This window comes from Scophthalmus maximus, chromosome 22 (genome assembly GCF_022379125.1).
Source record: "Scophthalmus maximus strain ysfricsl-2021 chromosome 22, ASM2237912v1, whole genome shotgun sequence".
In the NCBI taxonomy this organism is placed as follows: Eukaryota; Metazoa; Chordata; class Actinopteri; order Pleuronectiformes; family Scophthalmidae; genus Scophthalmus; species Scophthalmus maximus.
The window spans coordinates 10326226-10353286 of NC_061536.1; the positions used below are offsets into that span (position 1 = coordinate 10326226).

Consider the following 27061-nt stretch of genomic DNA (forward strand, 5'->3'; position numbering starts at 1 on the left):
GAGTTTTTGTCATTTCCTTGAATTAAACTCCTGTTATGATACAATGACCTTTTTTGAAATTTTTCAGCTATAACCTGTGGATTTTCAGCCTTTACGACCTCATTGTCGGAGGAACTATGACCCCCACTTTGCACAGGCCCCGTCTCCCTTTCAGCGCTTTGTCAGACAAAAAAGGGCAAATGAAAGCTAATTTTTTTGTGAAAGCTCCCTCTAAAACACATGTGGGTTTGCGTGGCGTGGACCAACGCAAACTGCGTAATCCCCATTGTCCAGGCCCCTCTGTGTTGTCTTTGTGTCAACTGATCCACCTACACACAACTGCTCCATCCATCTCGCCCTCCTTTTGTTGTCTCACCCTCTTTTGCCCCCTCCCCTCCTGCATCACTGTGGGGTTTGTTCTCTCTCTCTCTCTCTCTCTCCTGGGGGTTCAGTGTTGCTTTGCGCAGGTTTTGACCGTCACCCGTCACGTACCGCGGATGGCAGGGAGAGACCTGATGCTCCCTGTACCCAGAAGTCCCGCCGTGCGGCCCTGATTTGTTATTTATGCTCTTGCTGGAACCGGACTGACCCATTTCGGGGCTGTGCGGACTGGACACCGAAGGACGCGGTTCCGGGGGGGAGGGTGAATCCTGAAGTGGCCTCGTCAAGGCTCCGAGCCCGGCGTGTTTATTGTGGACAAGGACGCACTTCAAGCCGGCGACGGCAGGAGTGTCTGGTGATGAGATCTGCTGGCGGTTTTTCCCTGTTCCTTTTTGAATTAGACAAATTAGACTCAAATAAGGGACCAGAAGAACCTCTTTTGATGGACTGTTGAGTCTCCGGTGGATTATCCGCTTCCTGTGGAGGACCAAACATTGGACGTCTGTCGACCAAGGAGGTCAGCTTGTTATTCTGCGTGATCAGCCTTAGCTGTGTCCGGATACACTCACGGGCAGCGTCGTTGGCCTCGAATCCCGAGTATCAGGTTATATCTGTCTGATCCACCTGGGTAAGGCTACACCAAGACCAGGAGGGTGGCATTGAAATACACTGCAGCTCAACAACCGGCCCCCCGGGTTAGAACCACAAGTCGAAGGCAAGGAACAACGTCCAGACAACACAAAACAAAACACCAAACAACAGCCTGGCTGGGATCCATTTTTCCCCTTCACAAGGCCTGGACCGTCTGCCACAGGTGACTGCACAGCTATTGGCTACTCAATAATGCATTGACTCGAACACAGGAGGGAAAGAAAAAAAAAAGGGGGGAAAGTGTGCGAGCTTCCGATCCTCTGAAAAGAAGGTGGATGACTGTCAGGACAGAGAGAAAGTCGCCGATTGCTTCTGGACAATCGAGGAGTCGTGACACGGGAAAACAGTGAAGCAGATGTTGAAGAGAAAAAGGAAAAGAGACGAAAAATGGCAGCTGACAAAGTGAAACTAGGGAGAGGAACTCAGGAGGCTTGACCCAAGACAATAGGCAGACAAGTAAATCCAAGCAGTGGACTTTGAGGAACAAAAGGAGGATTGCAACAAGATCTCGCCACAGACGCGACTGCCGTATTATCAGATATTGGTAATAGTCTAGCAAGTCTAAAGAAAGTGTCGTCACCATGGTGAACACCGGCATGCAGCTGATCAGCTTCACGTGCGCGGTGACCGGCTGGATCATGGCGATCGCCGTCACCGCCCTGCCCCAGTGGAAGGTCTCGGCCTTCATCGGCAGCAACATCCTGACCTCGGAGATCAAGTGGGAGGGCATCTGGATGAACTGCATCTACCAGACCACCGGCCACATGCAGTGCAAGACGTACGACTCCATGCTGGCGCTGCCGCCGGACATCCAGGCGGCCCGCGCCCTCATGTGCGTGGCCATCTTCATGGGCTGGCTCTCCTGCACCGTGTCCTGCTGCGGCATGAAGTGCACCACGTGCGCCGGGGACGACCGGCGGGCCAAGGCCGGCATCGCGCTCGCCGGCGGCCTCCTCTTCATCCTCACGGGCCTGTGCGTCCTGATCCCGGTCTCCTGGACGGCCAACACCGTCGTGCAGGATTTCTACAACCCCAACGTACCGCTGATGCACAAACGGGAGCTGGGTCAGGCGATCTACCTGGGCTGGGCGTCCGCCGTCATACTCATGATCAGCGGGGCGGTGCTGAGCAGCACCTGCCCCCTCATGGAGAGGGACGGCCGGTACCGCAGGGGCTACGCAGGCCGGAGCTTCGCTAATTCACCCGCCTCGGCACCAGACCCCCCGAAACCCATCACATCCAACAGTCTCCCGATGAAGGAGTATGTATAGGAGGAGGACGGTGGAGAGATGTTTGTCTCTGGTTCTTTTCCCAAATTTACTGTCCCAGGTTTGAGGTCTGTGACATTTAACCTACAAATTGAGATCTATATATTTATTATATTCAACCTATATTTTGGTCAGTTTGTTTATCTCTTTGTAATGTTAAACCCTGACTTCAGTACTGAAGAAAAACATTCACACTTGTTTGAAATTTGACTTTGACTGCACTGTGATTTATTTATGGGAATGCCTGAAGAAAGCCCCGTTGCCCGTCATTGTCAAATCCACAGCGTTCGCAAAAAAAAAAAAGAGTACGATTGTTAAGGCGGCTTTAATGATGGCTTGTGTTGTGGGGAATGCAGTGATATATTTTTTTTTGATCAGTTATTCTTTGACAGTGTCATTACCTCTTGATCGGACACGTGAAGCCTCGACTGAGATTTGCATACCGGTACATGAAAAATGTGAAATAAAATAAGTTTGGTAAAGTGTTCTCTGAATAATCGATTTCCTTTGGGTTATTTTTTACACTATATATATATATATATATATAGGTTTATACAGTCTTGTGCGTGTACATACTTCCCATCCAAGAACAGATCAGGAGACATTTCACCAAACTAAATAGAAATCCAGTCCATTTCACGTTTAAGTCCGTTGAGTTTTTCTCCATCCGGTTCTTCTCCTCCAGCCTCTTCTTTAAAAAGCTCCCGAAAACATAAATCACAAGCTGGTCCTGAGTTCCACTCGTGTCAGTTTTAACCCTCCTCACTGGGACTCCATGAGGAAGGACACTTTGCAAAGTGTATCTGAAAGAGGACAGAGAAGTGATTAGGTCACCTACGTACATGGATGCATCCACACTCCTCTGACACGGACAGCTATAGGAGATAACAAAGCCCCTTTAATAGTCAATATAAGTAAAGTAAATAACGGACATAAACAAGTCATAATTTCTGACATTTTTGCTGTTGTTTTAGACTTTCTAAACTATTTTTTGCTATCATATGTCCTATCTTATCTTAGAAAAAGCTACACAGTAGTCATTTGTTTTCACAGCAACATTGCAAAGTAAATAAAACCTTACTGTAAGAGAGAACAGTTATTTGTGCACATCAACATTAATCCCTTTACCTGTGATGCAGTCTTCTGCACTCGGACAGTCCAAGGATTTCCATCTCTTGGGAGCAGATTCTAAGAGGGAGAGATTGTCGGCTCTCAGCGTCTGAAGCAGCGTTTTCCTCCTCAAATATCTGAACACACGAGTTAAGGAGAAGCAAAAAGAAAAAAAAACACCCTACCTATCATAACGCACGACCCAGACCAACGCAAACATTAAAGGATACTGTCGTCGATAGTGACGCTCGGCATCCTGCAGCCACTCCAGCATGTCGGCGACAGACGGGGTGGCGGCCGAGCGCTCGGTCACGGCGGCAACGTCCAGGCCGTCTGCGTTCTGCTCGTAGAGTTGGAGGACGGCGGAGACCTGGTTGCCGACGGCATCTCGCACAGACTGGAGAGAAGACCTGAGGGAAAGCGGGAGGAAAGGGACGCATGGACGGATTGATCGACTGTATATGTGATAAAAATCCAAAATATAGTTTTCAGCTGATTTTGAGCTCAAGTGAAATATATTTCAAACTGGCGTCAAGAAGTGCCACATGGGAAAAGTTGTGTGTAAATATGATGAAGTTGCTATGTGTGATGTCGTGATACTTAAGGGGAACAAGATACACAGAAAATGTGTGAGGAATGAGCTTTTTTTTCAGTGGCATATGCCAATTCAGTTTTAGGCAAAGCCACCGTTGTTCTACTGGCTTATGGCACTTAACAACAGTATGTCACACCGTCACATTTTACTCACAGATGTGACTTCTCTTTTCACTGCTGATCCTGATATGCTGCTGCCTTTGTGTGATTTCCTGTTCCATTGGCAGATACCATCTTTCACCGGCGTGCACCGATGGTGCGCCACTCTTGTTTCATTGGCACGTGCCAGTGGATTGCGTGGCAGTGAGACGTAAGTGGCGTATACTGTTTATCAAATCACTTAACTAGAGCCATAACTGTTAATCGATTAGTGATCAACTACTAAATTAATCGGCACTTTTTTTGACAATCGATTAATCTGTTCACGTAGTTTTTACGAAGAAAAAAAAAGTGAAAATTCTCAGATTTCATCTTCTTAAATGTAAATATTTTTCTGGTTTCTTTGCTTCGTCATGACAGTGAACTAAATACCTTTGGTGTGTGGACAAAACAAAACATCATCTTGGGGGTTTGGGACATTTTTTCACCCTTTTGTGACATTTCATGGACCAAACAACTAGGCCTGTGACAATAACTACTTTATTGACTAATTATACGATTCATGAATATGACCTCAATTATTTCTATTGACCTCAATAACAGCCATTGTGTTGCATGCATGTTTGTTGACATAAGTCGTAATCAAATAATTTATTGGTCTATAAAAAATGGATGGATTGTTTGTTTGACTGGGCCTAAACTTTTAATAACACTTTTCTCATCAGTAGCACAAAATCGTGTAGGATCAATATACTGCAAGCTCACACGATTAGTATCAAAAAAATTGTCTTAAAATCTTGATAATATTCTTCATCGCAATAATTTCTGGGACAATATCGTGCAACAAAAAGTAGTTATCCTCTTTTTATATCGTCTTTTTATTTCCTTTTTTTATACAGATATGTTACCTGAAAACCGTATTATTGTTGGAATGCTGATTTTAATTGTCTGTGATTTGTATGTTTTTGTGAAAACACTTTGTGAAGCTACTTCTGAAAGGTGCTATATAAAGTAAATTTATTATTATTATTATTATTATTATTATTATCGTATTATCACAGGCCTACCAACAACTAATGATCGACAGATTCATTAAGTCACGTCTGTGATTTTTGTACATCACAGGTAAAGACTGTGAACAGTATGGAGAGGTGAGTCTGTACGTCATCACTACAGTTTGAATTTGCGCTTCGCCGTTTCCACTTACATCTTGTCGTTGAGTTGGCCCAGCGCGGCATCCGTCGCCAGTGCGAGCTTGAAGCGCAGGCGGTCCGCCAGGTCGGGGAAGTCTCTGAGCGGCGTGTTGGAGATCTGCACGTTGGCCAGCGCCCGCGACTGCTCCGCCAAGTTGCCCAGAGACGCCATCGGCGGGCCGCACTCGGCCAACACGCTCCTCCACACTCTCTGGTTGTCTCCCAGACTCTTGAAGCTTTTCCTCAGTGCCTCGTGAAGCGACGACAGTGCGAGTTTGGACATTTCTGTGCTGCTGCTGCTGTTGTCTTTTTACACATTAGCTGACCTGAAAAGAAGCCCGCACGTGTCCGATAAATGAACCATTGTATTCCAAAATGTATTTTACGATTAAAGAGCAAATAGCTTCGTTAATACGATTGCTGCGAGTCTTTAAACTGTGACCATGTCGCCGCTGGAAACATCACATCTCCACCATGTTGCTTGTGCCGCCTTCACGTACCAGTCGGAAGATCCTACTTCCCACTCGTGAAGTCGGGATTACGAGTCAGAGAATTACCAATGTCATGTTCAGGTGCTTTGTTGTCGGAAAGAATTTATTTAAAAAATGTATTGTTAATAGTACATTGATTACAGATTAAAATTACTGCATGTACACAAGCAACACCTAATCCGTGTTGCACTGTTAAAAATAAAGAAGTATGTACCATCCATTACTGAATCTGTCTTCTTCTTCACATGTTAAAAGATACTGCTCACCCCAATCCGGGAAACTCGGACATCAAAATTCTCTCCCGAGTTTTTCCCACTCGTATTAACGACTTCATTTTTCCCACTCGTAATAACGACTTGAGGGGGGCGTTCATGTGCAATTTCCAAATGGGCAACTCATTTTTACCATACTTACAATATTACGTGAAGGCAGCATTAAACTTCGCTTCCGTTTCCCCAGCGTGGACGCTGACGCATTTTGCTATGATAGGTCAAACACTATTTTACCGTGACGCAGAGAAAAACGCGCGCCGCAATTGGCTGATAGGGGGTGTCGGCCCCTCCCCGCGCGTAGATTTGAAAACTGCCTTGTGAAGAAGGGAGAGCCGAGTGTCTGAGGAGCAAAAAACATAACCAGGTAATGAGTCTTTTGTGAAATATTCATTATGTATATTTATTAATAAAACAGTTGGTAGAGTGTTTATGGCTTGTTTGTGCGTGTGAATTAAACGATAGAATAAAGCGAGTCAGCCGAATTGCGAGGCCGGATATGACTCTTGCTAGGCGACTAGCATTAACGGTTAGCACGCTAACGTTAAATTTGACTGTGAGGGTCGTCGTTTAAGAAAAAAAAAAAGATGTCAGTGTAACATGGAGATATCACCGTGTCGCGTGGTGTAAATCGAGTCGTTTTCCCCGCAGCTTGTGCCCGCAGACATGGCTCCCAGGAAGAAGACCGCTAAACCACGGAAGAACAACCCCAGGTCGGCCAAGCTCGAAGCCTTCCTGGAGGACTTCGACAGCGAGGGTGAGTGTGTTCGAGTCATGGCGGTCTTCTCTGATCGGGGTTCCTTCGTGGCGACGCTGTGTTGGACATCCTAAAGATTTTTTAGAAAAGCCACTTGTACAAACACACTCTTTATACTTCATTATGAAAGCAAGCTAGAAAAAAATGGCGAATTCTCCATCCGGGCCTTTTGTATTCGTCTTTGTTGTTGTATTCATCTTTGTTGTTGTATTCATCTTTGTTAAACTGTTCTCAGCATATATGTTTGTATGCAAAATGTTTCATCTGTAATGCAACTATTAGCTAAAGCTGTCATGTTATTGTATTGGAGCAGAAGTACAATACGTCGCTCGGAGCTGCTGTGGCACAAAATTGAAATGCTCATGTTAGAATATGTTGAATTTATACTGAAGTATAGTAGGTGAGTAAATGGACATGGTCACATTCCACCTCTGATCAGGTGTATGGTCCCAAGTCTATTAAATTACATCATATTTTAGAGTCTATTTAATATATTGAAACTTGAGAGATGAATATTGAAACATATGTTGTCATATTCCAATATATCAACCAACTGTTTGAGTATTTAAGAGTTGTACAGCTGAACAAATGGTGCAGCAGACAAACTTATACTGGTATTGTCTCTCTTACTTATCTTTGGCCTGTACAGAAAATTCCCTTTTAATTTATAAGTCATCTTATTTGCAAAAACTGACACATCTACAATAGGCTTGAAATTGGCCCTGGTGATTTATCAGTGGTGCTAAACATATTAATGGATAACTAATACTCATGCATCATGACATAAGTAGCATTTTTAAAGCATTTAGTTTGTCAAAGTCGAGACAATTCATCTTCATTTTTACCTCATAGACCAACTGGGTAGTGTGATTTGTGACGCTGCTTTAACACCAACACTTGTTGTTGTTTTTTCCAGTGAAGACCAGAGTTGGACAGCTCCAGGAGAAGATCAAGCAGCTGCTGAAAGATGTTGACAACAGCTACAACATGGCGCTGATCAAGCTCCCCAAGGCTGTGAGGCAGACGCCCTGGATGGAGCACTGCAGTGAGTGGACACAAACATTAGTCCCATGAAACCCAGTTACTTCTTCTACTTTTTAGTTGCATTTTTTTTTTAATCAGTAGTGAAATGTTTCTAATAAAAAAGAATCAGATAATTTGCAGGTTTATCCCTTAACTCATCTTTTACCCCCCCACTCTCTGTAGAGTCTGAGAAACCAAAGTCACCGGAGGTGGACGCTACAAAGGTGAGCTGATCATCTTCGTATCTCATAGCATGACGTCTCAGGAAGTTTCAGGTTCTCTTTGGCTTGTTCAGACTCAACCTGTGCCGTATGAAACATGGATTCAGTTTCTGATTCACGTCTGTCTGTTCACAGAGAGAAGAGGAAGCTGCCATTGTTGAGAGCGTTGTAGCTGAGGACCACGCAGTCCTTCTGAAATCAGTCAAGAAAAGTAAGCCGAAACTATTTCCTGTGTTTAGTTTTCAAGTATATTCTTAAACAAAGTTTAGAAACAGAGTACTATTGATGATTATGCTAATTTGGATTCAATGGATGATTAAAAAAAACAAACAAATTCATTCAATCCAGTCAATCATTTGAGGTTCTGAGGATGGTTTATTCTTTCATTTTTTCACGTTTCATTTTCTCCAACCCACAGCGTCAAAGAAAAAAGGTGGAGCCAAATCCAGCTCAGAGGATGAAAACAGTCCGGGCATAACGAAGAAGGTGAGCGGCTGGTTTTCATTCATTCACATGCAAAAGAAACAAAAGAGCCTCACTGATCGTTGAATGTAAGGGAATTTTATTTGTGCGCAACAGCCCCTTTGTGTCGTTTAAACATTTGTTCTTTTATTTAGGGGAGAGCAACACGAAAGCCCCCGACTACGTCAAAAAGAGCCAAGGCGCTGGCAGTCAGCAAGCAGAGCACCTCCATCAGACGGTCAGACATTTTTCTATCTTTCTTTCCTTTAGCTCCCCCTCTCAATTTTGTGATTCTAACATTCGTCTCTGTGTGGGTTCAGATCTTCCAGGAAACCCATGGTGACGCCTGCCAGGAGCATCATGGATTCTTCCTTGATGATGGGACCCACTCCCCTCATCACCCCGCGCTTCGACCCAAGGTGAGCACTAGTGGCCGACCGGAGACTTGTTCTAACTCGCTCACTTCAAAATCAAAGACATTACCCCCTCCAGTGAGCAGATTCCTATCACTCACCATGGCTCTCTCTTTTCCTCAGGCTTCCTAAGACCCCTGCTGTGAGAATTCCCCGCCACAAGGAGAGGGTCTACAGCATTTCAGTCAACGGATCTCCCATCGCAGCAGGAAACGAGGACATCGTCATCAACGTCCCCATCGGCAACGGAGAGGTGAGTGCTCAGTGAACCGGGTCTCAGACCTCTGGGTCCAACAGGACGATATTATCATCATCAATATGTTTGTATTAGCGAGAGCAGAGTAATTTACTTACACATGTCTTGAAATGTGTCGAACCAGAGCATCCAGCTGTTGGCCAGTCAGATGGACTCGGTGGACCTGTCACTACTGGACGAAACTGCCCTGAAGAGCATTCGTCTGCTGAAGGTACAGTCGGTTTATCGATCACCTCTGTCCAACATTCCTGCAATGTCACTGTGGAGACCCCTTTTCTCATTATTTCTGTTTTTCTTTTCTTTCTTTTTACTACTGACAGAATCGCCTCACAACACTGTGTGGAAAATCAGAGTGAACTATTCGCTGCTGCTCTGACTGGACCGACTATAAGATGGTTTTTTTTTCAGGGTGTCAGGTTTTAAGGGGTGGGGGGGGTAGATTTTAGTTGTTCTGCTGTACAAGACTTGTAAGATTATTTTACTGTTTATTCTTTGATTTCTTTTGTAAATAATGTCTAATCCCACTTTTTTTTGGTTTCCACTCAACCTCTCTATAAAGTAGTTATCATTTCCATTATAAGTGCAATTGCATACTTCGTGTACATACTTGAATCTTTGTCTGCAAAACTGATAAAGGGTTTTGTATACAATCTTAAAACCGTGTTTCTTTTTGGTTCGATAAGTGGCTTCAACACATGATATTATTCATTTGGCAGTACTCACTGGACAAGTTTTTTACTGTATGTGCACAGTTCATGCCTCTCCAAACTGACTGTACATTTGCATAGTGACCAGTAGGTGGCAGCATTTCACTGTGAAACTTTTGGTTGCCTCGAATACTCGAAACTGCTCCAGCGTACTGTCAGGGCTTTTCCTCATTATTCTAAGTAGTCAAACAAATCAATCTGTTCAGGCCAAAGATCAAAAATAAAAAGGCAGGAATTGAGCTTTAAGTATTTCCACAGTAGAAGGAGAAGAATTATTATTGAGATGTGTCAATTTGCTGAACTGACCTTTTAACGTTGTATTATTGTGTTCTCGTTAATCTGAATATTTAAACACATGGTTCGTCCCTGAGTTTCAATACATAATATACATAAGTTACAGGAGACAATGAAAATCTCTAATGTCGTGCTACATTATTCAGCTTTATAGAAAGGTTAATAATTATGTTTTAAAAAAAGTCTTGCCAGAGCTGCCAGGAAGCGGCTCTGTGACTTTCTCTTTGTGTGCGACGTTCCTCCTGTAGGTTAACCAACTCTTGCTTTTGCTTATGCAAGAAGTTCCTCTTGTCCTTTTCGCGACCTTGTTCACACCGAGGGGACATTCGCGAGTCACGTGGCGCGCTCTTGGCAGGAAGTGGCGGCCCTCTTTCCACTCCTGGCACAGGACACCTGCACTCTGACTTCCGTCGACATCATAGCGCTGCCAATTAGAATTCCCGTTCAGGTCCGTTAGGCCTGATGAGCTTGTTAGGCTTCCCACCTGGGTGACGGTGATCTGGGTCAGACCCGGGCCTCACCTTGGGCCCAGGCGGACGAGCATAACTCTTCACAAATCCCCCGCTGGATTCTGAACGCATCATACGCTTCCGTGCCACGCCGCGGGATCTCTGCCCCGAGCCGAACACTGGGGCCCGGCACCTTCCATCTGTATCCGTCCCGAGCGCTTTATCATCTGCTGTCTCTTGCTGTGCAAACTGTGTTGCAGAGGCAAAACAAATATTATTTTTTTTAAAAAAGCCCAAACTCTGCAACCCCAACAAACGACAGATGTTGTGGTCAGCGGTGCATGCAGTTCGGTTCCCTCGTTAGCCGAGCGCCAAGCCCTCGCGCACCTGCTCTACATATCATAGGATTTATTTTTTTCCCCCCGAGCGTTGCCTCTGAATGGATTGGGTTCTTTCTTTTTTTTATTCTCTAGGTGGGTGGAAAATTGCCATTTTGCACGGATGGCTCGCTTCTCAGTAAGCACGCAGGCAGTGGCACGGTTGACAGGTGCGGTATGGATGGGGCGGATTTTGAGGTCACAGAGCAACGCGGCTACATAAATCACCCGCCGAGATGTTCGGGATGAGGGACTGGGATCCGGGGTGTGGGCGAGAGGGAGCGACACGGTGCCGAGATGCTCTGTCGCAAGCAACTCGCTGCCAGCGTTATCCTCGTACACTAACTTTGCGTTTGTCTTTCGGCTCACTGTTTGGATTTGACGGCTCGTAATTTCACACTTTGGGACAATTACGGAAGGAGGCTCTGCTACATGCTCAGCTATGTGCAGTCTTTACAGCTGCCTTTCGTTACTTGTCCTTTGTTCCGTCGGCAGCGCCAATCCGATCTCCGAAGCCCGAACCCACCTTCCTACCAACCAACCTCACCCTCCCACAGTCTCTCATTTTCCATTCCCCAAATCTGTTATCATTAACACACGCTTGACACAAATGTGCAGTATTCCTCAACAAAGCCGCCCTCCCCTCCACCGTGGCCTCACAAACTGCCGGAGCCGCTGGTTAACTGAGCCCCTGGACCCGGGGAAACTGCCAATTTTTTCCCCCCGCCAAGACGAATGAACCCGGCCGAGGCATGTTCTCCCAGCGAAATTAATTCTGCGGTGCGTCGAGGCCTCCTAAAAATCCCATCCGTCAAAGTGCGCCGCTAATCGATTTATTCATGTACCCCCACCTCCGTCTGCCACCGTCTCTCACTCAGCTCCCATCGAGTCAGCCAGGGGTCGAGACTCCTCTCTCGCTGAGTCGGTTTTGTCGGCACAAAACCCCCCGGCGCTTTGTTCCCGTCTGTTTTACCGTGACGGGAGAGTTGCAAGGACACGGGGACGAGAAGGTGACGTGAAGTGGCAGAGGGCAGGAAGCGGTAAATGGGCCTGAACTGCCCCCACACGACGCGTTCATGGCCATGTGTTCGTCTGGTGGCCAGCGGGGTCCTTATGGCGCTTTGATGGGCGGGCCCCTCTGTCGCTCAGGCAAACCCTGACGGTGGCAGAGGTGGAGGGGGAACATCTGCCAAAGACAAAACCCTGCGGAAATTACAGGCCCTGAACATACAACGACTCGCTCGGAGGAGAGGCGGCAGGCGGGGAGGCAAAAACTGTTGCTGGAGAAGTCCCATCGTGGCCCCATAATGCTGTCAAATTGGTCCGGGTGACGCAGCAGCGCGTGTTTTGCAAGTCTGTGATTCAAAGGGGAGCACTTACATCTGTGGGCCGCGCACAAGTGAAACAAATTGATTTGTGCAGGTGAACGTCTTCACGCAGGACAACCAACCGACAACCAACCAAAGGTTAAGAAACATATGCTCCAGAAATCAGCTGAAGGGCTTTGAGCCAGTGAAAAGGGAGTTCATTACCTGTAGCAGCAACGTGTCGGCCGAGGCGTACGAGAGGATAGCGGCTGAAATGAGTCGATGCCCAATCCCGAAAGCAAACCTAACGTCTGAAACGTCGAAGGAGCTTAAAGCAGCTGAATTGTCGCTTTAAGACGAGAGGGCTGAGAGTAGCTCGACGGTTATTTGAAGAGTAAGAGATGGGATTTCAGATCACAGTTGAGAACTATGAACAATGAAGTGTGAACTTTATTCTTTTCAAAACACCAGAGAACGTTGAGGCATGGGCTCAAAGCGGTTTTTAAAAAGTGTTGCCAAATTACAGGGTTTTTTTAGCTCAGGGAGATGGAGTTCTGCATGAACACACATGGAAGTTGTTGAGTCAACATTTGGAGTATGAACTGAACGCAGGTTAACCTTCAGAGCAGCAGAAATGTGTCTGTGTCTTAGCCATGAACAAAGAGAGAGTTGGATTTTGCAAACTGACCTGTCTTCTGTTGCCTTGTACAATTTGTTCTTTGCATCCTTTTCTGTGTAGTGGTTGGATGAATATTCTTTCTGAGGTGTAGACATTGCACGATTGACCCTAACACTATCACTTGATATCAGTTTCCCTGTGTGTTATATATATATATATATATATGCATGTTCCCCCAAAGTTAATTAGAAACGGAGGTGGGAATCTTTCCGTCGGGCCATGCGTCAATTTGTGCCAACAGTACAACTTGACTTGTCAGCCATTTTGTTTGCTTGGAATGGTTTCACACTCGAGGGCACACAAACTTAAAGTTTCCTAACAGGAGGAACAACAACAACAACAGTGTCCGTACACGGGGTTTCGATGTGGAAAGCGTTAACAGTGGAGGCACCGACTCGAGCGTATTTCAACCTGGTCCGGGCAGGTTGAAAAACGAGCTTTTTTCTCATTTGCTTAGACAAATATGAGTTTCGGAAAGACCAGGAAAGGGCGCGCCGGAGCACGGACGAAAGTAAAGTGAATTCTCACCCCCATTCATTACCTCCGTCGGAGAAAGAAAGAAAGAAAGAAAGAAAGGGGAAAGTGACCATAAAACAAGCGGCTGGAGCAGCGGCGCCGGGGATTGCCTTTGAGAAATAATTAAAGCCTCTTTGCAATGCTCCCCCAGCCTCCGGGAAAAATCCCCCGTCTCCTCTACGGTCTACAATTGATGTTTGGCTCACCAGCTCCTCTGTATGAAGCAGACCTTCGATAAACTATATCACCCTATTTGTTCGAGTAATACAGCCCACTGCAGTCCTCAATTAGGTATAAAATGACACAGCAAATTGGAAAAATTAGGAGGAGAGGGAAGGATAATTTGCACCAAAACGGGCTAAAACCAATTCATTAGGACACCGGAGGGGGAGGGGGGGGGGGGGGTGACAAAGGGCCTGTGTCTGTCCTCCAACAGTAAAATCCCACTTTCGAGTTCCGACGCCTCTCCCGGCTCATCTCATCCCCTCACATGACTCATCGTGTTGTAAATAGTGGAATTACAAGTTCCCCTAATGGACGATGTGGTGAGGAGAAGAATCTCACTCGTTCCTGCAATATACTTCCCGATCAAACGTACAATCATCCATAGAGGAGGATAATTGAATATAAACAGCCAACACCGCATGTAGCGTCGGACGTAATTCATGATGCTGTAAAAGAACAAAACAAATGGCGGGTGACCACGGGACGGCGTGGACATGCAAAGGGCCGCTCGGTGAGCTGGACCACGATGCTGCTGACAGCTGAGGCAGGGTGGAAGGGCCCGTGTGGCGGGGCGTCCTCCGACGAGCTTCAGAGCCACCGCCGCCTCCCCCTCCCCCTCCCCCTTCCCCGCGTCTCGGTGTGGCGATGGCTCCTGTCCAGTGATTGTGATTCTGGATACGAATCATTACAGAGATGAGGTTGCTGGTGATTATTATACTGCGAGACAGTGATTATACACACACACACACACACACACACACGCACACACACACACACACACTGGCTCTTGGATCATTTGAGAAACACCTGTCTCTCTTGGATTTGTGGCGGCAAACCGACATGATGGGATAAGTTGGAGGATCAATTTGTCTTCATTTCCAGCCTCTCTTTTTATTAGATGCTGTGGTGGGTGATGTGATTAGTGGGGGGGGGGGGGCTGCGGCGTGATGGGCCCTCCTCTTCCCTACTGCGCGCGCGCGCACACACACACACACACACACACACACACACACACACACACACACACACACACACACACACACACACAATAAGCTTTTGCTGTTAGAGCCCCCGAGTTCTGGATCTCGCTGCCCATTGAATTTAGCCAAACCGAGTGTTTAGCTTCTTTTAAATCCCCAAACGTTTCTTTTTGTAAAAGATTTTTACGAATGGTTTAACACTGGCCCCTCTCAACATTTTTCTGTGCTCGTGTTCCTTTCCCTTATTCCATTCGTATCTGCCTGTCCGGTGTTGGCTCTTCTCTGCGGACCACTGATTGCTGAGAAAAGTTGTTTTATCAAAAAGACTGCAGTGATGCCATATCTTTCACACAGGAAAGTAAAAAAAACTAGCACGAGTAAGTTGGAGAGCTTCACTCATCAACTTGCCCCCAGCACCGATTTCCACAAGACGTCACTTTTTTTTTTTATTCACGTCATTGCCAACGAGTCACTGGCGGCTAGATACATGATCATAGGAGAAGTTGACACCGCACTGCACAGCCTCTGTGTTTGTCTGGCATCGCACAGGGTGAGCGAGCTGTGGTGAGCGGTACCAGGCTCAGCAGACTGTTAAAACTCCCAGCAACAGGCGGTCCCGTTATCGCAGCGCTCCGTGGATTACCCTGTGATTCGAGCAGCTCGCGTAGAGGAGACAGACGGCGAGGAAGCTTAAACCACACACGGTGTCTGACTGAAAACAAAGCAAATATGGACGCCTTGCGTCAGCCACAGACATGGTGTCATTCCGGGTTGTTGAACCCACATTTAATGGATGCGGCGCTATACTGTGTGCGAGCAGAATTTGCTGTCTCTCACATCATCACATTCGCAGTCACACAGCCGCCCTGAGCTGACGGGAACTCTCGATCGTGTCCTCAGACCATCCCGCGACGGTGAGCCTTGTGTATTGCAAGAGGGAGGGTGCACACACTTAATGGTAAGATTTAATAAAGCGTCACATCAGCCGGCATCCGGTTTCGTCTAATTGAGAGTACACGAGGCCCCCTACATGTTCGTGGCACCACTGTGAGTCACCGCAGGGAACATCCGGGGCCTTTTATTAATAACAGTCTGCCGAGAGAAGAAAGCCACACGCATAACGCTTTCCCCGCTGAGGGACCGGTTCAGGCAACTATGAAAACTGTTTTATCATCCTTCTTTTTGGAAAGTGGTTTTATGTTCATAAGGCATCTGTCAATAAAATGACTTTGGAGAGCATTGATTCAGTCGCTCCCATTGTGCCGGCTGAGGAGACCTTCTTCTCCTCTTCAGCTGCTGGCATCAGAAACTTTTCTTAATCCACCTCCACTGTGTTGACATGGAGGCCGAAATCTGGTAACATACAGCCAGAGAAGCTGAAGATGGAAGATATCTTGAGGGTATATTTTTTTTATCGCCTTCATTAGAGAATAGACAGTAAAAAAAAAAAAATGACAGGAAGAGATGAAGTCCAGAGCTGAAATCCGTTGTTTTTTGAGTCATGTTTTTGTTCCACATCATGCATATGGATTCCACGTAGCGTTTTTTTTTATAACAATAAAGTTGTTCTCTACGCCACAAGTGTTACTGGAGTTTTGCAGCTCGGGAGTCGTTGTGCCCGAAGGACCTATATACTCTGCTTCCACGGCACACCGGCAAATACGCACAATGACGTGCAGTGAAGACGGGCTGCCGGGCCCGTCAGCCTGCCGATGTGTACCTCCGCTCTGCAAACACATAAATCCAGAACCAAGTGAGCAAAGAGTGGAGTCAAATATATCATAGGAAATGGTTCCACTATGCATCTCAGAGCTCCCCGGCATGTTTCCATTTCCTTGCCTGTTTTTTTCTGGAAACAACACAAACAACGTTAAAGGCCCTAGAAAAAAATCGTGACCGTTAAGTTGCTGAGTTTGCAAATTTCATTCCGCTCCTGCATAATCAGTGTAAATTACATTAGCAGCGGTGATTTGGGTTGTTTTTTTTGTCTCTTCGGTGCGGCCTCCAAGAAAGGACAGCCACTGCTGATGGGGCAGATTATGGAAGTCGCTCTGTATTCGTCAAATTCATTTCCAGCCTGCTTACAGCCAACGATTCAGCATTCACATGTTCTCAATCATGCTTCGGCCTTTCTTTCCCCTCTTGGTTGCACCATGAGCTAGTTTTCTTTTGACACTACAGTGGCGAGAGAGAGCAGGATTTTTTCCCCCCCTCTATCTTCCTTGACCTCCCTTTTACAAGAAGCGACATGTGACACGGTCTACTACATGAAGGACATGTTTGGAGTAAAAAACACACTGCTGTACAGAACCACGTCAGGTTCTGTACATCACTAATGTGATTTAAAGGTACAGTATGTTTAATTCAGGGGGACGTATTGGCAGAAATGGAAAATAATATTCACAAGTATGTTTTCACTAGGGTGTAATCCCCTGAGACTTGTCAGTGTGTTTTCATCATGCTGAGAATGAGCCTTGGTCGTCTTCCATGTGGTACCGCCACGCTTTTGGTCTCTTGCAATCTGCGTCCTCGCCACTAGACGCCACTAAATCCTTCACGCTGAGCTTCTTCTTTTGACCGAGGGCTGTGGGTGAGGCTCGTGTGTCTCCGGCTCTGAGGCTGTTCATCTTTCTGATTCCGAGATACAAACCGATGCGACAACATCCATTTCCACGCCTATTGTGCATCTTTATATCTATGCTCTTAAATCTTGTAAAGTTATTCTACTCAAATGACTGATATTGCATGCATTGCGGCCACAGCGCTGAGCGTAAAATATCCACACAGTTGCTTGTTGCCCCATTTATTTACAAGAGGAGAGTGATGCGGCCATATGCAGCATCATATGGCCATCTGCAAATATATTATCTAATAAATAAACCTCACTGCGACATATTGTCTCTCTGTCTGTTCTTCCCTGCCACATTTCTTTTTTTTTACCGGGCAGCTGCTTTGCAATAATTAAAGCTGCAACTTATTGCCTCAACTGGTAGAGCCGCTTGCTTTTCTCTCAAGTGGGCAAAGTTTGAGATTGAAGAATTAAAACTTGTCACATGCTCATACCGATACTGTATTTGCAGTGAAATGCAAGGTGGCGGACTCTTGAGGCTGAGTCTAAAAAAAGATTCATAATTACTATGAGATTAAAAAGAAGAATTGGAAAAATAAATGCAAAAGATAGACATTAGAGGATGAAAAATGTATATAAATGTATGTAATATAAGTGGAATTTAAATACTGAAGCCTTTGGTGACCATGGGGATTTTCCCATTATATAATTAAAGAGTATTATATAAAATATAAGGAATACGCCGAACCCAAACAGTTTGCCTGACGCCCCATGGTCCACATAGGGAATATGCAATACAATTATTCATAATAAAAACAAACTGAACTTAAGTTGTCTGTTGTTCTGACTGGTCTCACATGCAGAGTTAAAACTCTCCCTGCCTAAGAACATCCTGGATGACGTACAGTATAAAAAACAACTCCAGGCAGACAGAGACATTGATGCTTGTACGTAAATGGCGTAGACTTTTGGACTGATATTCTAGATTTACTTTTCATATCAATCAATCTGTTCAAAATGCAATTTGACTGTTGTTGTCTCCATCCTCATGTGCACACGACATCTGCCTCATCTGTTTTGATCTTTACAAGGGTTCTCTTCCTTTTCCTTTTCCTTTGTTCAGACTTTCCGAGTCCGGGCGTCTAAGGACAGAAGGTGTCCCATGCCGTGCATGAAACAAAACAAAAGACCCTGAATGCACAAAATACAGTTTTCCAGGGCGGGAGATGCAGAGAAACACGCTGGAATTTTTGATCGGACTGACAGCAGTGTAATCGACTGACTCTCACCCTTAGCTGTGGAGGTCGTCGAGGAAATAGTACCAAAAGAATTGATGCGGAGATTGACTTTTCAGCGACCTTGCTCCTGAATGACAGGTCGATCCACTTGCTGCATGAGAGCCCTACATTAGAAAAATGTAAACATGTGGAGGAATAAAATCTCTGCCATATTGTCATATAACTGCTAATAAGACACAAATAATAAAAAAAAAGTAATTTCGGCGAGCACTCAGCTGTGCCCACTAAAAGCTACAAACGGGGGAAAAGTACGTGCGCATTGATCTGAGGCTGAGCAGCTTTAATACTGAATCGATACGTGTCAGGGCGACTGCATGTGTGCAGACACATTAAGTGTCAGGCGGAGGTAATGAAAAGAAAGTCTCTGCCGTCAGATATGACCTTATTATCGGGCTGAGTCGACGCGTCCACAAGTTATGAGTTCGCCTGTAATCAGTAATTGGAGCACCGCCTGCTCAGCGTGGACACGACGACCACAAAACACCTTTATCATGACACCATGCATTTTCCTGCAAAATACATAATCTTGTCACAGAAAGACAAACAGGGTTTCGTGTAGCTTTGCTTTTGACATTAGTAATTAAACAAACTGATCATGTAGCAGGGACATTTTATTTTCCTGTGGCCGCAGAATAATAAAGAACATTCTTATATTGCTTTCAAGCTATTCGTTGCATATGCTTTATCACCTGAAGAATAGAGAAAGTAAAAATCCTCGCGTGATGTATTTCTTCTTACCTCCAATCCCCTGATATATTGGTGGCTATATTACACAGCTGAGTCTATCTTTGAAGGAATCAAGGCAATAAAAGCCTTTATTTACCTTTATCTGGAGCAGGGACCCTTCCCCACCAAAAAAACCTCCACGGTCACAGGCCGAGACACTTTCAACAGGCGGCCCCGAAAAACACATTCCAGGTCCTGTCTCCTGGCAGGATTTTCTCCTTATTTCCGTTTATTAAAAAGTCTTATTCCTTGTCACTGTGCATTGAACATTATTGCGCCCGATTCCTTCGCAGGAATCATCTCCCGTGAGCTGCCGAGGCTAATGCAGGCAAGGCGCAGAGGAAAAAGGGAGAATGAAACCTCAGGTTGCTAAATCAGGTCTTGCCTTTGACCACTTAATAATGAAAAGCAATTACAGGCAGGCTCAGCGAGGGAGTTTGCTTTTACTTCTCTTTATTATAGAAGCCCAGTAGTCCTGGAAGCCTAATGCGTGTTGTCAAGGATAGTTTCAAGCATTGCTTTTATGCTTTGCAGACGCACCGACTTCGGTGTCAGCTTTGTTCAAGCATCTTTGTGCGATGAGAACGTTTCTTCTGCCGGAAGAAATGTTCTGGGTTTTTTTCTGAACAGTCACGTTTCAAAGTTGCGATCTGAGAACCAAATTTGAATATGTAGTTTGTGTGTTTCCATCCTTCGTGGAAATAATAACATCTTTGATTTCAAATAAAACAGTTTTAAATGTTGACATTAAAGCCCTTACAAGTATATTTTATGTTGTAATTATAGATCTAAAGAAAAAGTTAAAATAATTAAAGGGCCAGTGGGGCATCTATTGGTAAAAATGAAAATAATCTAACTATGTATTGTTGATCTTTATTGGGATCCGGGCCTTTTACATTAGGCCCGCCATGTTGTGCTGCTATGTCTCTACAGTAGCCTGTCTGTCTGTCTGTTTCCACAACCACAACTTCAAACTTTGCAGGTGTATTGAAACATAAATCCAACACCCGGCGGGTTGTTAGCATAAAATTCTGTTCCACACATCATGCATCGCAGAGGCATCGAACTCCAGAGCCCCGTGTTTGTGAGGTCAGCCGCACAGAACCTCCCCCCCCCCCTCACTGACAAGTGATAGTCGTCTGGACACTATACTGGCAGAACCGACACCGACAGAGCCTCGCTGTGACTGCGACTGAAGTAGGTGTCACAATATAATGGCTTTTTGGCACTTGCTCATTTTGGGACAGTACCTGGCAGTGCCTCCGGCTGGTGGTGATGCTTTGAAAGTCAGTCTACAGTAAACTGTGAGGATTCCAGGATGTTAGTGGCGGCTGCAGCAAGGAGCAGAGGGCAGATCTTTGACCCCATGACCTCCACAGGAGCACCCGTATCCTGTGTGTATAGCACCTTTACAGCCTGGAGAGTATAGTGTCTACAGTCATTAACAGTAAGGTGATAACTCCACCTGGCATTGTGTTAAACTGTGTAACTCCTGCTGCTATAACTGTGAACCCCTCACTGTGATGCATGAATATTTGATCGTACAGCGAGAGAACCTGGGGTTAAAAACTCGGCGATGAGCGACTTGCAGCACGTGGGGCTTTTGGGCAAGGTCGCGATGACGCACGGCGACCTTGTCGCCTTTGGCTTTCCCGTGCAGCGGTGAAGACGCTGAAAGACGAGACGAGGCAGCGTGGTTGGGATGAAGGTCACCTGAAACCGAAAGTGTCAAATTTGCGGTGTGAAACACGAGTCAAACTGAACTCTTGGCGCAACGTGGCGATGCTAAAAAACTGCCCTGAGCTCCGTGACCTGTGGTAGGAAGCCACTTATCACAGGTGCAGGCCGCAGGAGGCGAAACAACGGGCCCGGCTGGTGCGAGTGCCAGTGTTCACACAGCAGCGGTGTGCTGCACTTTCTAGGTTACGCCTCTTGAAGTGAAACACACACTTTACCGCGATGAGCCGCTCTCAGCGAAGTCGCTTAGCTGCAATATAAATAGAGACGATTGTAGTATTCACTCCCACCAGAGGTCTCAGTCCCTGCAATTTGTTCCCTTGGAAAATATCTGTTGTCGCAGACTTTTATTGTCCTTGGACTGTTCCCGTTAAAATAGCCCTTCCTTCCCGTCTTGCGTGACTTGGATCCGTGCCCTTCATGTAAATATCCCCCCGTGACGTGGTTCCGGAACAAAAGAGGAGCTATACCCTTGCTCCGAGGCCTCGGGTTGAGACATTCCCAATGGGGCCAATCTATCACCATGTGATTTATAGGCATTACAGGGTTGTGGTGTGAAAAGGAAAGAGGGAAGGAGCAGAGGTGGGACCTGCAGGTATAGATGGGAAGTTGAAAAAAGAAGAGGGAGAGACTAAAACGAACCGCAGAGACAGAGATACCAATAGCAGAAGTTATAATTTCTTTGTTCCCACACTGGCAGGGCCGACTACTCATTCATTATTGATGATGCGCTTTATTGCAGACGGATTAACGTCTTAGGCTGCGGGAAGAAAAAGCACAACTCTAGATCAATGTTGCTCAGAGTGAAATGCCACACGGACGTCGCGCTCACAAAATGTAATCGCCGACGCCGGTGGTGTCGTGATGCTACTGGTGTTATTGCATCGCGACACCAGTTGCAGTCGAGGCCAATGAGCCAGTTTAAATTGCACACTGCGTTAAAATGCACTAATAGGGTTATAATGTTGAACAAAATCTGTCTGTTTGGTTGGTTTTGGACATGATGTGCACAGCTGCTGGTGAGAGGAGAGTGCTGTTGTTTGCGGAAATGCTGTTGCAAAAAAAAAAAAAAAAATGCTGATTTCCCATTTAACACAAGAACAAACAGAGGAAATACCGTTTATAAAAACTCTCACACCTTTTGCCCACACCGCTGCCGTCCTCCCATCCTGACCTCCCGCACAGACCGCCCCGGTTGTGACCCAGAACGATGATGGCGGAGGCTATCAGTCCCTGTCAGGCCACACAGTCAGGCGCCCTTCCCACTAAATCCCAGTCAATCACTTCCCTCTGTATCACACACTCCCAGATGGCAGTCGCCATGTCAGCACTGTCCCAATCCATCACACGTCCGATTCTGTGAGGCACTAGGTATTAACGGTCTGTCAGGGGGTGGTGGTGGGGGGATTTTTTACTGCTCCGCAAACCCACAAATCTGCCAGAGTACAGGTCAGAGGTTACTCTGTCCAGAGTGAGTCACCTGTGACCTAACCCACTTCACTGTCCATTACTCAGAACTACTGCTCACGAGGCTACATAACCTCTGCGCACCTCTAATGTTTCACCCCCTCGCAGCAATTCCTCTGTTCTTGTCGATGTCCGTACACTAAATCACACACGCACAGACACACACACGCACACACACATACACACGCACACACACACACACACACACGGCTCGCTGAACTCCATTTCAGAGTACACGGACTCCCCCAGCCTTTTCTCCTTGTACACTGTTAGGTTGATGCTATGCAACTAACATAGTGCGGTACATGCAGTTATATTTACATGTAGCATGAATGCAAAAAACATGAACATTAATAATGACAAAACAGCAGTATTTTTAAATGCTGGCAAGTAGATGGTGTGGCATTCAAATAAAGAATTCTGTTTTAAGAGCACGTTCAATAACAGCTTTTAAAGATGTTACATGTATCTTCATGCATGGTAAGGAGAAAACATTTAATAATACATAATATAGTAATGTAAAAAAAAAGAGTAAATAGAGTTTTAAAAAGTTTTATATATTATATTCTATACCAGAAAGTTATTGGTGTTATAATGGTCCTTCAGAGGGATCTTTATGCTTCAAGATATAGGGTAGAAAAAATACAGTGAATGAAATAAAAAAAAATGATGGCACAGTAGAACATGCATGAATAAATAATCTAACCATCAGAAACAACCTATAATTCCTTTATAAAGAATGTATAATTCAAAATCAGCATAGATTTGTAACGTTTTTCTTTTTTTAATTGGCAAGTGCCCATCATCTTTTACCTCTAAATGCTGGCCACATATATAGAGACACAAATCCATAAATACATTTCCTACATAGATTTTTCATTCGTGCTTCATATCATTAACCCCAATATGAGGGTCCCTTTCACCCATACCGGGCCATTTGTTATTTTAATAAACAACCAAGCTGACCCTGTTGTCACCGCACCTCTCCTCCCGTCCTAGTTCAAACCCAGAGTTGTGCCTGCATGCAAACACGGGACGTAGATCATCTGTGAGTGAATAAGGTTGGCCACTGGTGACCTTTCAACTTTCTTTGACCTTTAAAGTTTTAATTTTGTTTTTTTTTATCGATGTTGCAGGAGCATCCTCGTGGGAGCTCATCGCTCTCTGAGCATGAATTAAACACAGTTTCATAATAGGAAGGAGCGGGGGGATCTGGAAGGATGCGGGGCGATTTTATTATTAATTGGATTGGAGAGTTCTACCTGTGTCAGCAAAACGTCTGCGTTCCTGTCGTTTCATTATTGTCCAGCTTTTTCAGCAACTTCATCCAGATGATGGGGTTTTTCTATTCCGTTCTCTTGTTGTTTAAAGTTTACTGGAAAGGAGTTTTTGAGATCATTCAGAGTCCCTGAATTATTCATAAAACATCGAGAAATCTTTTGTGTCGGAACCAAAACACCTCCAGGTGAATAGTTCAATAGATTCTGCAAAGAATCATGTGAGGACATGTTGAATCTATATCATGGTTGTGAGGTAATGAAGACAATAAGGCTATTTCCACATTTTATTCCCCTTTCCCCCCAAAAATTATATATATTATATTTTATATTATATATAAATATATCATATATATACATATATGTTAAGGTACAGACCCTGTATTTTTAGATTAAGTAACAGTCATGCAATATGAAGAATGATCATTGTGCAATGGACTTACCTTTTTTTATTAGTATGATATACTAGTTTTATACTCATTTTGTGCAATAACATGCATATATCAACCATCAAGCATGATGTTTATACTGTACTTAGACATGTTTACATGCACACAATACATGACCACATGTATAGTAGCATATAAAGTAACTCACTACACTGCCCACTGCCAACATTTTATAATCTATGTTGGTTTCATTGTTGTTATTTTTTTCCTTACTGTCTTGTTCTCAATAACCATATGTTTGTGTTTACTTAAGTTTGTTCAGCGAAAGGAATACCTGTCTGGACTGTGATAACCTACAAATTCCCATCCCTCAGTTTACATGTAGTCTTTGGAAAAAAGATTGAAACAGCGCCCCACCTGGACCACAACAGCAGGTGCATGTACGGCAGCCCGTAAGGTCAAACGCGTTGTCGCGCCGACAGCTCTCATGACTGACGAGTAAGTGAAGCGACGCCAGGTGAAATTGATTGAAGTCACATCCTTTCACACACACACACACACACACACACACACACACACGACGTCCTCTGTGCCGCCACATGTTGAACTCTGGAGGGAATAACCGGTAGACGATGGCTTCATTTGAGGACTGTTGCAGCCTCCCCAATTAAAGTTTCAGAGCAATTTGAACTTTAATTTTAAAAGAAAATGAACCGCGGATATTCTTTTTTTCCCCTGCGCGTCTGGATTTGCGCGGGACTTCTCACCTGGGCGGAAATGGAGCAGGAAGTGAAGAAGAGCCACATGTATGTCGGATAATGAACCATCACAACAGGGCGAGCTGTGACGGGACCTAATGGATGAAGAAGAGTTCATCTCCATGAAGGAAGAGAAAGGTACGTCGGTCACACATGTCTGTTATATATAGCAGTATATATATATATATATATATATATATATATATATATATATATATATATATATATATTGACTGCTCACTCACAAAGTTGACTTGTGTTGTGGAGCCTGCAGGGGAAGTTTTTTTTTTTTCCATCCTTGTTTTGTTTTTAAGCTGAAGATTATAATGAGAAGTCGGTTATTAATCAGGCCTTGAGGGTTTTTATTTATTTTTATGCCGAGGAGATAAAAAGGAATTTCAAAAGTCTTATATTTGATGCATGCATTGGCATTTTTATTTATTTGATCTAAGTGATATTAGTATTCCCGAGCGATCTGTGGTGCATTTCTCTAGTGTGTGTGTGTATTCTGAATGGCGAGATGAGTGTGCATGTCATGTGTGCATGATACAGTCATTGATTCTTTTCAGTGTTCTGCTGACATTTATAATTCATGCTTTTCACATACATTACATGCAAGTTTGGGGTGTAATGTCTCACCAAAGTACATGCGGCAGAGATGGAAGATCAGATCACTGATTTGTTGGATTCGAAGTGTCTCTACCAACTGCACAGTCATGAAAAGAATCACATTAACTAACTAAATGCATCCGGGAGGGGGTTGTAATACGGAACACTTTGAAATGCCATGACTTTCTCGCCTCCCTAAGAAGTTTTAACTGAGCTCACCACTCTTTGCCTCCTCCTTTATATTATATAATTTTGCGCAGTAACGTCTCACGTTTCGTGTACAGCACCAGCCCCAGAGTTCATCCCAGCACAGTTTCACTGTTTCGTGTAAAACTCCTCAGGGGGACACGCACATAAAAAGACTGCGCGGACTCGGGCCCAAAGTCTTCAGCCCAAAAAAAGACCTCAGGAATTTGAGTCGGAAACAAGAGTGTGAGTCAGGGACACAATGTGCAAGTGGATGAGCTGCCGGAGTTCTTTCAGAAGACCTGACCGATTGTGGGAGTTGCAGCTAAAGTGTGAAGAGTCGGGGCCTGTAGTTATATTTCTTTACAGTGTGAGGACTTTTAACTCATTTTGCTTTACACAGCTCGGTGAACAACAGATGTAATTTGTCAGAAATAGTTTTCTCAAGGGGGTTCCCACTGTGCACGGACGCTGAATAATAACCCGTCTGATCTCCTTATTAGGAAAAACAGTGGTTTTGAAGGCCAATTAACCGACCTGAACATAAAACAAGACGATACACACCAGCCAAAGCAAACTGTTGAACAGAAAATAGGGAATGGGGAACAAGGAATTGGTGATTATTTGCGTCACTACAAACCGACTCCTCGTCCGTCTGTAGCATCAGTTCTCTCTCTTTGCTGCCCTCCTGTCCTCTGAATCATTCACAGTTCCTTCATTGCCTTAAGTACTGATGCTTAATTTCTTGTAAAGTTATGGCAGCCCACTGTCAGTCTGATGCAGTACAAATACAAAAAAATATATTAGCAAAGTTTCCACCTGCCTCGGCGGTGATCGTCTCCTCTCTGTCTGCGTTCGTGACAAACCCCCTCACCTGCGCCTCTGCTTTCCACTTAACAAACCCTCTGTCTGCCTGTAGCCACTTTACCCAGAATTCCTTATTAGCCGATGACATTCCTCTGCACCTGCAGCAACAACACACCTTTCGCCTGACCCCCTTCCCCCTTCCATTGAGCTGCCTACACACTCGCCGTCTTACTTCCTCGGCTTGTCAGCGGATGGACAGACGCTCGGGCGGTGGAGGTGACAGCCATCAGCTTGTTTATTCTTCATCCTTCCATCACCGCGAGGAGGGCAGAGGGCAGTTGCTCCGGAATCTGCACTTTTGGTAAATAAGGAGACAGCTTGTCGGCCTGTCGGCCTGCTTGTCTCTCCGTCAGTCTCTCCCTTGCAGTCCACCTGAAGGCTGCTACACATATCTACTTATCTGCCCGTCAAGATACTTCATTCTTTTCTTGTCCCTCCATTGTCTCTACCTCTGTCTCTTACTGTTACAAGCTGCTT

The 27061-nt window shown here is 45.1% G+C and overlaps 3 protein-coding genes across 3 annotated transcripts; 2 read left to right on the forward strand and 1 right to left on the reverse strand.

The window, feature by feature from the left end:
• The first annotated feature begins 398 nt into the window (after window positions 1–398).
• On the forward strand, window positions 399–2764 carry cldn35 (claudin 35). Its single transcript, XM_035620975.2, has one exon. The coding sequence runs from the start codon at window positions 1593–1595 to the stop codon at window positions 2280–2282; it is 690 nt and encodes a 229-aa protein (XP_035476868.1). The 5' UTR covers window positions 399–1592; the 3' UTR covers window positions 2283–2764.
• On the reverse strand, window positions 2589–6394 carry c19h1orf109 (c19h1orf109 homolog (H. sapiens)). The gene is made up of 4 exons (XM_035620976.2): window positions 5290–6394; window positions 3620–3799; window positions 3408–3526; window positions 2589–3082 (listed from the first exon to the last, which is right to left on the reverse strand). Exons 1-4 carry the CDS (start codon window positions 5556–5558, stop codon window positions 3042–3044), a joined length of 609 nt encoding a protein of 202 aa, XP_035476869.1. The 5' UTR covers window positions 5559–6394; the 3' UTR covers window positions 2589–3041.
• Window positions 6263–10137, forward strand: cdca8 (cell division cycle associated 8). The gene is made up of 11 exons (XM_035620974.2): window positions 6263–6402; window positions 6687–6792; window positions 7709–7837; window positions 7999–8039; window positions 8172–8247; window positions 8455–8522; window positions 8654–8736; window positions 8819–8917; window positions 9035–9164; window positions 9292–9378; window positions 9488–10137. The coding sequence occupies exons 2-11, from the start codon at window positions 6702–6704 to the stop codon at window positions 9521–9523; spliced, it is 840 nt and encodes a 279-aa protein (XP_035476867.1). The 5' UTR covers window positions 6263–6402; window positions 6687–6701; the 3' UTR covers window positions 9524–10137.
• The last annotated feature ends 16924 nt before the right edge of the window (window positions 10138–27061 follow it).